The sequence below is a fragment of the Xiphophorus hellerii genome, chromosome 3 (assembly GCF_003331165.1).
Source record: "Xiphophorus hellerii strain 12219 chromosome 3, Xiphophorus_hellerii-4.1, whole genome shotgun sequence".
Classification (NCBI taxonomy): domain Eukaryota; kingdom Metazoa; phylum Chordata; class Actinopteri; order Cyprinodontiformes; family Poeciliidae; genus Xiphophorus; species Xiphophorus hellerii.
Window position 1 is genome coordinate 3,213,467 of NC_045674.1, and position 10,065 is coordinate 3,223,531.

At 38.6% G+C, this 10,065-nt stretch overlaps 1 protein-coding gene across 1 annotated transcript in view; it reads left to right on the forward strand.

The window, feature by feature from the left end:
* The window catches only part of LOC116717691 (neural-cadherin), a 133,350-nt gene that overhangs the window by 115,788 nt on the left and 7,497 nt on the right, over nucleotides 1-10,065 (forward strand). The window contains exons 24-30 of the mRNA XM_032559235.1: nucleotides 64-278; nucleotides 2,749-2,876; nucleotides 3,281-3,408; nucleotides 4,137-4,248; nucleotides 7,444-7,624; nucleotides 8,355-8,521; nucleotides 9,542-9,806. Of these exons, the coding sequence (XP_032415126.1) occupies nucleotides 64-278; nucleotides 2,749-2,876; nucleotides 3,281-3,408; nucleotides 4,137-4,248; nucleotides 7,444-7,624; nucleotides 8,355-8,521; nucleotides 9,542-9,806 (1,196 nt within the window). The remainder of the gene's footprint in view (nucleotides 1-63; nucleotides 279-2,748; nucleotides 2,877-3,280; nucleotides 3,409-4,136; nucleotides 4,249-7,443; nucleotides 7,625-8,354; nucleotides 8,522-9,541; nucleotides 9,807-10,065) is intronic.

Here is a 10,065-nt window from a genome sequence, read left to right on the forward strand (position 1 = left end):
ATAACCGTTTTTATAGAATATATTGATTATTTTCTTAACCTATCAGCTTCTGCTTCCCTTCAGATGCAAATGTCCCCCCATGTTTGACGGGCCGGAGTGCCAGCAGACTAAACACAGCTTCGGAGGTCAGGGTTACGCCTGGTTTCCTCCCATCAAGCCTTGCTTCCAGAGCCAAATATCCCTGGAGTTCCTCTCCGAGTCGGCCAACGGGCTGCTGCTCTACAACGGGCCGCTTGGCCTCGTCCAGCCTGGGGAGCCGGAGGACTTCATCGCCGTCGGTGAGTTTAATGTGTTTATGTCACTAAAACAATCTGGACTTAAAAAAGAAAGGAGACACTCACTTAAACTGAAGGATTAATTTCACAATACACATGTGACGTCACACTTCCGTGAACTTTGTAGCTGACAGCCATTTTGGTAGGCAGTTGCTGTGGAGTTGCTATGACAACAATAAACAAGCCACAAGCTTAGAACTACCTCTAACCTTGTTCCCATCTAACTTACAAACAACATAAGTAGATTACAACTATTACTCGATTACAATTTTTGAGTACTCTACCCACCTCTGTGTAATACGAAGATAAATATCAATGATATTTACTGTAAAACGTACTGCTCAATTAGCAAAATTAGCTTTGTCAATGTAGCTATTATCTGATCTAAGACTGATATGAAGCCTACGTGTAGAAAAAAAACAACATATTTTGACTTACAAGAACCTTGTTATTCACATGGAAGGTTTGTGTATCCTTTACAAATCCATTTAAAAATTTATAGATTTCAGGCCATGAAACTCTCTTTGTGTTCACTAGGTAGTTAACTAGCCGTAGTGTGAGTCCACATCGTCTGGCATATTTTCTTTCTCCGTCTCATCCGGTTCGATCCTGATGGCAGCCATTTTCTTTTTGTTAGTCCCGAAGCCATGGGTCCACTGTGCATTTCGCATTTGCCTACTAAGATGGCACGGATCACCTCCATGCCATCACAGAAGTGATCCATATGTGCCATCACATAGTTTCCATCAGATTTATGGAAACTATGTATTGACACTAATGATGTTGCTTAAATTGCTATAGTTCATTGAGTGATTGAAGCACAGATGAGGAAAGAGAGGAAAGAAGAAAATAAGTAATTATGGCAACTGATATTGTCATTGTAATATTTAGTGAAATTATGGCTGTTGCTAAAATCTAGCAACAGCCCTTAAGTCCCCTGTACTTTTAATACCATATTCTAACGGGATTATTTCTAAATACTTTAACTTCAGCAGACATATTTTCTTTTACTGTTTTCGTCGGTTTTATCTTTAAATTATCTGTTGGTTTCTAGTGATTTAGAGTCAGAACTAAAGCTAGAAACCTGAAAGCTTAGCAAGTCAATAAAAGGTGAGGAAGAGCATTAATACTGATGTTTTTTCCTCTGACTCTGATGCTTCTTGGAGGTTCTAGGTATTCTCTCTCCAACTCCCCCGCTTGCTGCCTTGAGACTTCAATTTGAAATGTGACACTCGTTTGATTAAAGTCAAAACATTATTTTAACTTCTAAGCTCTCTAAGACACAGTGTGATCTAACACTCCCAGTGGGGAAGCTTCATCAGCGCGTCCTTTTCAACAAACACAAAGCGTTCATCAATCTGCTGCTGTAGAACAGCATCTCAGCGGAGGAAACGCTTCATAAACTCTAACGTCAGCTCCCGGCGGTTCTTATGTGGTGTTAATGGATTAGCCCGCCGATGGCCTTTCAAGCGCTCCTTGCATAATCTTGTGGCATTAGCGTTATGTAATTATCGAACCCGGGTTGTTGCCAAGCGGATCTGGGGAAATAAAAATCAACGGTGACGGCAGCATTGATGTTTCTGAGCCATTTTTCACTTAGATGTTCAATATTACGACTGACCCGGTCACAAACTCGCACACATACACACACGCTTTGGCATGAATACACACATCTTATTGGGACAGAAGGTGATTGACTGAGGGGATTTCTGCTGCTGTTGATGGGATTCAGCAGCTTACACAGCAATAGTCATGATGGCATGCATCAACTTTTCAGACCCAACAAACAAAGTCATCCTCCATCTTTTGTGCTTGGTTTGATGTGACGATAAATTAATACAAACTCACTGTGCAGGATGCTTTTATTCAGTGAGAATTTACTGGCCGATTTTTGATATCTGGTTTTGTAAAGTTTGGAGCCACCAATCGTATATTTCCCTTTAAGAACTATGAGAAGGTATAAGAGCAGCAATAAAAATGTATTTTTCTAACCTTCCTGCTGTGAACACTCTTAGTTATTTGTCTGAGAGAGAATATATTACCTTCAACGAAATATCAGGGCCAGGCTACGAAAAACATTTTTTAAATTTGGACATTAAAGTAATAATATTATGAGAATAAGGTCACAGTAATAGGAGAATAAAGTTATAAACAGCTAATACTACCAGAATAAGGTTGTAATAATACAGGAATAACATGATAATAATACAAAAATAAAGTTATAATATTACCAGAAGAAAGTTATAATTTTACCAGAATAAGGTTGTAATATTAGAAGGATAAAGTAGTAATTTTATGAGAATACTTCCATGAAAACAATAAAATATAAAAGGAGCAATGTCTGTGCTTCCTCTACCTGTTTCAGTATTCAACTCTACGGATTCTGAGATTTTTGTAGGTTATTCTTGTGATGTTCGAACACAAAATAAAAGTTTGCAATCAGAATCCATTTTTTTTTCTCCACTTCATCCAGAGTTAAGGAACGGAGTTCCAGTTCTGAGCATAAACCACGGATCAGGAACGCTGACCCTTCAGCTCCCACCCAAAGCTACGATCAACGACCGGCGCTGGCATCGCCTGGACATAATCAGCGATGGGAAGGTAAGACAGAAAAACAGATGGATGGTGATAAAAAACAATACCATGAGTGTACGTATGAATTTAGATATTTTGCTGGGTAATAATTAGAATGCTGAAAAAATACTCCTATGTTGAACAAGCATTGACAGTTTAGCATGACCTAAATATTTAGCTCAGAGATAAATATTTAGTTAGCAAGCTGAATATTTAGTTTGCCAACAAAATATTTATTTTGAAACTTTGACATTTATAAATAAGTAACATGGTGAAAATATGACTTTAAAAATGTAATACTTTTTTAAAAATCTCTTTAAAAATGTTGTCTCAGTTGCTAATAATCATTCAGTAAACAGTATTTGATGAGTAGCACCAGGCTGCTAATTAAACACCAGTGACTGTTTATGTCCCTTTCCCTCTCCGTTCAGCTTGTCCAGCTGATCCTAGACCAGTGTGGTGGGGTTCCTGTGAACGAGATGGAAGGTGTGGGAGGGGAGACCCGAGAGATCGATGAGTCCGACTGCAGAGCTGCAGGAGAAACGCCCGGGACCCAGCGGTATGAAATAACCTGGAGACAGTGGAAAGAAATCTCCACCATCTGCAGAATAGTGGTGGTTAATAATTGCGTAATTAACTTTGCATAGTTAATTATGCAAAATTTACATTTTGAAAGTTTTTGGACTTTCATTTGGGACTCTACTGCTTCTGAAAACAGCCCAAAAGCTTTAAAAAAAACACCCATCCAGTTTTTGGTAATAAGATGTCTGGAAAATGAGTCATTTCAAAAACCTCCAAAATGTAACTTCACAAATCAACAACCACTAAACCTCACTTAGCAAGCCCAGTGAACCTCAGCCCGTTACCTAGCAATACAAATAGAGCTCCAGTATGTTTGGTCAGCTGGTTTTACCTCTGTATAATGGCTGCTGGAAAAGACAAGTGTTTTGTTGTTGACTTATCATCCAGAAACTACTTGCTGCATTTTTGTTGTTTGTGCAGAAGGCTCTACATCTGCTTTTCAAAAATGTAATTCTGCATCTGTTTTCACGTGCGAGTGTAAATGTTGAGTTGGGGAGTGTGATGGCACTAAAACAGCTCATTCAGAGAGGAAACTAAAGCAAATTAAAACCTCATTATCTAAGAATGATTTTGTGCAGAAACATTGAACAGGTTAGGTTTGGTAAAAATAACGTTTTTACCAAAGACTTTATTTTCTAAACCTTCTTTAGCTTGTTTTTTTGCTCCTTTTGCTGATATATTTCTGTAATGTGTGCTTCCTATCAGGTATTTAAATGTCTACCAGCCTCTTCAGTTGGGAGGAGTGAAGGAAATGTCTCCCTACCGCCGTTACCGAAGTTTTACTGGATGCATCCGAAACCTGGTGGTGGACAGCCAGGTAACACAGCTCTGCATGTTTCAGTGTGTACTTTAAATATTCATGGGGTGAGCACAAAACAAATCTGTTTGTGCTGGAGCAGTTTAAATTTGAATAACCTCAGGTTATATTTAACGGTCAGAAACTAATGAATAGGATTACCCATCATTCTCCTCCAAATGGAAATGAGTCAATAAAAGAAGTGAAGGAAACACAATGTGTTTGTGTTTTCATCCTAAGAATCATTAGGTTTTCCTGGATGTGTTTCTTGCCTTGAAATGCAGCTGCAGTGTGTATGTGCCTGCATCTCTCTGTTTGTGCATGCATGAATTCACTCCCACCGGCTCCTGTGTGTTTGTGCTCGCGCGCCGTGGGGTTGGTGGTCGGACAGATGGTGGTCTGAGCTCGGCTCATCAGCCAAGGCCAATATAACAACATCACAGTCCAAAAGGTAATATGAATGAATAGAGGCTCTCGCTTCCCTGCAAGCTGCTGCGGTTCCTCTGCTGCTGAAGGAAAAACCTCAACAAGCTCCCACAGATCCCAGAATTTTTCCCAGGAAAGAGTTCAGTCAGCTTTAAAATGAGCAATGTGAAAGTTCAAGATGTTAGCATCAACGCTGTTATTTTTCCCACAATCCCCTGTGTTTTAAGGCTGTATCTGAAATTTGTTAAGAGGTTAAGACAAAGTTTTCCCTGTTATTACATTTTTTCTGAATGTGAAGGACGGCAGAAAAGTGTCATGACGACAAATTGTGAATTTCTTTATTCAAATTACATAAAACATAACATCAGCATGTGGGCTTGCAATTAGCTCTGAAAATAAAATAGATTTCAGATTTCAGATTTATTTCTATCCCAAATTGGGCAACTGATGTTGCAGCAAGAATAAAAACTAAAAGACAAAGTATCAAAGATTAAAAAAATAAAAAAACAACAAAACATACCAAAAGGACATGAAATACAAATCAACATATAATAGGAAGAATACAGCAGTGTATTTCATTATTGACTGACAGTTGCTACAAACACTGAATCAGGTGCAAGTCCCCCTACCTTGTCCTGCATTAAAAAGAGATGTTGCTGTAGGAACAAAGGAGAGCTTGTACATGATACTTTTTATACTAGGAAGTCTGAGCCTGATGCCAGAAGGCAGAAACTGGAACTCAGCATGTAAAGGATGAGAAGTATCAGCAATAATGGCTTTACTGTAGTTTTCCTAACAATTTGTTTTTTACACAGTTCTGTAAGTGAGCATTGTTCAACCCCTAAGATCTTATTGGTACTATGTATTGCTCTGCTAAGGGCTTTTTTTGATCTAATAATAGGATTTCCAAGCAAACAGAGGAGGGAAAAAGTCAACACAGATTCAATCAATATATGATCTATAAAATAGGATAATCAATGACTTATCAACTTGAAACTTTGCGAGCCTCCTTAGATAAAATAATCTTTGCTGGCCCTTTTTTGGAGGTTGAGTCCTGTAGAGTCCTGAGCTACTGCAGCATTTCTTTCTGCTGAAGTTCTGGAAGTCATTTGCCAAAGAATGTTATATCTATCTTAACTAATTTACTATGATCCACTCATAGTTTACAGCAAAGATGAAGAGGGACATTTGAATTCAAGTTGAACTCAAGTGACAAAAACAACCACTTAGCAGCCAGCATTGGCTTTTCATAATTACTGCTTTTGCATTTAAAGCTCTACAGACATAAAGTAGAAACAGATAATTCATTGTTGTAGTTTTAGAAAATTAGGTCATTTTATGGATTTAACTGCCAAAGACTAAATTATTTTGGACAGTGTATTAAATTCTTACATGTATTATTCGTTAAGATGAAGGTTTTTTAAATGTACCAAGATGAAAAGCTAAATCTAAATTGATTTATGATGTTTGCCTCCTCCAATCCAGAGGACGCCCCCAACCAGCAAAATGAGCTGTCTTTAATTAAAGGTCACGCATGATGAATGTTCTTTAATATTCTCATAAAATAATGATTCAAATCAGCACTTTTCCTACATTAATTACAATTTTATTAGATACGCGAGTTGATAAAACTGGTCCACAGCCCATCTGTGCTTTCAGAATGGTGAGAACCCAACACTCCATTTCAAATGATTAGTTACTGAACTTCAATTGAAATTAGCTTTTTACAAAAATTGAGCACATTTTAACCTTTAAAGTAATCTAAATCTGAAAACATGTATCCTTCATTTGATTTAGGATTAAGAACTATTTCTTAATTTTTCAGGTTTGATTGTGCAGTGATAATATCAACTCCTTATGGTAAATGTGCTGATGAGATATTTACATATTCACATATAACCAGTGGATGGAAATAAAAAGGAACAAAGTGTAATTTAAAAAAATAACATTACAGTATATATTAATTCAACTTGAATGGATATTTTATGCACAGCTCAGTTGGGTAAGTTTTAGGTTAGTAATCTAAAGGTCCAGAGTTGTAAACTGTGTGATGTTGCTGTTTTTATGAGCTAGCATGTCTTTGCTAAAACACTTCTACATTTAGACACCTAAAGAGTCTGACTTAAATTCTCGATGTCCAACAAATGTTTATTTTAAAAAAAATACTTGCCAACTATTTAGAACTACACATTTATGAACCATTTATCCCAATTTTCGGTGTATTTTGAACAAGTAAAAGTGTTTTTCTCTGGCACAAAGATGTAAAGGTTCCTCAGAACATTATGACGGGGATGTTGTGACATCCTTGCTTTTAGAAACGGGAAACCTTTTGAATTTTAGAAACTTCACATCCCCGCCTTACCTTCTTCTCCTAAGATCTTGTGGCAATACAAAGCTGCTTTCTAAACCCCCAAAAAGAGAGAAATAGTGAACTCAAAAACCACGCTTGTCATTGCTGTGTAATCAAAGCCGATTTCCCAGATTTCTTTAGAGGAATTCAGCTCACATTTATGTGTTAACACAGACTGACACACCACAAAATGCTGCCGCAGTGCGCCTGCCAACTGAAACAATGGGCTTGTGTGAAAATTTAGTGCATGTCGAATTAAGTCTTATTGCATTCTAAACTCAGGGGATCAAAACAGCGGAATTAAAAGAAAATCCAATCTAATGTTGGCCGTGAATACAGCCTGGAACTCTTCAGACGTCACGTTTTATGTTTCAGTGCACTGCTTTTGATGAAACGTTACAGAGCAAAGAAGGAATGTCAGCTTTCTCGTTTCGTCTCAGGTGTACGACCTGGCGAGTCCAGGTGAGAGCGTCGACAGTGCGCCAGGATGCAAGCTGACAGACGGCGTGTGTGTGACGGCGGCCGGTCCTTCGTGTGGCGTTCACGCCTCCTGCCTCGCTGACTGGGGCTCCTTCAGCTGTGAGTGTCGTCCAGGATACAACGGACACAAGTGTGAGAGAGGTGAGAGACCCTTTGTTGTAAGAACTCTTGTGGATAAAGCGTAGTTTTAACTCAGGGTTATAATACTTCTGGGTTTTTCATTAGAGTTCAGTTTTATTTGATTGTGACTTTTTGTCTTGTTCGGTTAGCTTTAGTTTGTTTTTATAGTGTTTGCTAGATTTTAGTAGTTAAATGTTTAGTTTTTATTAGTTATAGTTTTAGTTTTTTCATACTTTGGTTAATTTTTAGGTGTAAAATTTCAAAAATGATTACCATGGGCGTGCTGTGGTGGCGTAGGGGATAGCGCGACCCACATTTGGAGGCCTTGAGTCCTCGACGCGGGTTCGATTCCCGGACCCGGCGACATTTGCCGCATGTCTTCCCCCTTTCCTGTCAACCTACTTTCATATAAGGGACACTAGAGCCCACAAAAGTCCCCCTGGAGGGGTACAAAAAAAAAATTAATTATTACCGTAATTTGCCGTCACTTGACACAAACTGCTTGTAGGAGGGGGAAAAAATCTATTTCACAGCAGTTCGAAAGGCTGATGAATACATTCAGAAACACAAAAACGAAGGATATTATATGTATCATTAAAATATGTTTTAGATGTATGAATATATGATGTAATTCCAGTTAGCTATAGTTTTTATTTATTTCAGTTAACAAAAATGTTTTCTCAATTCCAGTTTTGGTGATTTCATTAGTGTTCGTTAGCTGTAGTAACCTTGCCCTCCGTTCACTGTTCAGCTGTGCAGGAGTTCTCCTTCGACTCGGACAGCGTGATGCGTTTTCAGCTCAGAGGAGGCGGCAGCTCCCGACGCACCAACATCCAGATGCTCCTCCGGACCAGAGCCACCTCGGGGACCCTGCTCTCCGTGGCGTCCCGGGACTCCAACGAGTACATCATTCTGGAGGTCAGCCTGACTTTCAGCTTCAGTATTTACCTACTTCACTGCTAAATGACCTGTCCATGCCAACATAAACAACAGCTACTAGTTACTGAAATCCCATTCTGGGTTTTAGTGTCATTAATACCTTTTATAGTAGACACATAAATCACGGATTGGCCCTTTTTCTTACAATAGGTCTTGTTTTCCAGGTAATTTGAAATCAGATTGAATCAAAACTGGTGGTGGAACTCCATTAAAATGTTTAACTGAGGTAATTTGATGCTAAATTATTGAATAAATAGACATATGAGGTCAACAACAAAGATATTAGTTGTTTTAATCTGTTATTTAGATTATTTAATCGTCAGATTGGTGCAAAGTGCTCTTATACCGATTCAACCTTTGGATGTTTCAGGAACTTCTTTGATAAAAATCTATTTTGCTTTTTAGGTTTTAAAGCTTTACTGATAAGCTATCTCCTTTTAGCACAACTTGATCACAACAATAGTCTTTTCCAGCGTCCCATCAAATGATTTTTTTAACCAAAAATTGATGCCCATCGATAACATAACAACGCGTTTTATCCTGAATAGTTGTAGTTTGCGGATGTCGCTGTGTGTCAAATTTACTGGCATACCAGAAAAACACCAGCACAAAGGTTCTGCTCTAAGCTTTTGCATTTTTGTGTTGTTTCTTGAGTAGTTCTTGGTACAGCGCCACCACAGGCCAGTGGTTGAACATGTCGCTGAGGAGTTTGGTTTCAGGAGACTACGTGTTATCCTGATGCTAGATGAGAATTGGACAGGATATTAAAGAAATAGTGTAGCGCCAACAATTTTGTAAAAGTAAAAGCTTTCTCAGTTTTCCGCACACTAAATAATTGTAAATAAATTAAAGACTAGTTCTTATCAATTATTCAGTGTGCAATTGCAATGAAACATTAATGTATTCTTCATATACTGTATATATATATATATATATATATTTTTTTTTTTTTACAGGTCTTTATTAGACTTTTCCTCCTTTAACTTTTCTGCTTTTCAGATCAGTGACGGTCACATCTCAGTGCGTGCCAACCTGGGAGACGGCGCTCACTCTCTCCAGCTCCCCGGTCACAGAGTGGACGTCGGACTGTGGGTCCTGGTCAGCCTCGGTCGCCACGACAACAGGTTTACCCTGCGACTGGAGCAGGGAGGGGGCTCCCGGGAGGTTCAGGCGCAGCTGGGGAGCCGCAGGGAGATTGTGGTTCATCCGGCCAGCCTGATGGTTGGCAACAGACCGAACGCTGGAGACAAGGCTGACTTCCAGGGTGAGATCTTGCTCTCATCAGTATTCATCTGCCAAAAGGATTTTATTTAACCTAAATTTAAAAAAGTTAATGCGAGTTAAATAATTAGCTTTACATGTTATTGGGTCTCTTTGGTTTTGGTATTTCCTTTACAGAGTGTAGGCATAAAATTCACATATTGTGAATTCACAAATTCACAATATGTGAATCTCTTCACATATTGTTGCATTACAACCTGTCACTTGTGAGTCCAAAGAATCAGGACGAACTTCTGAGCTGT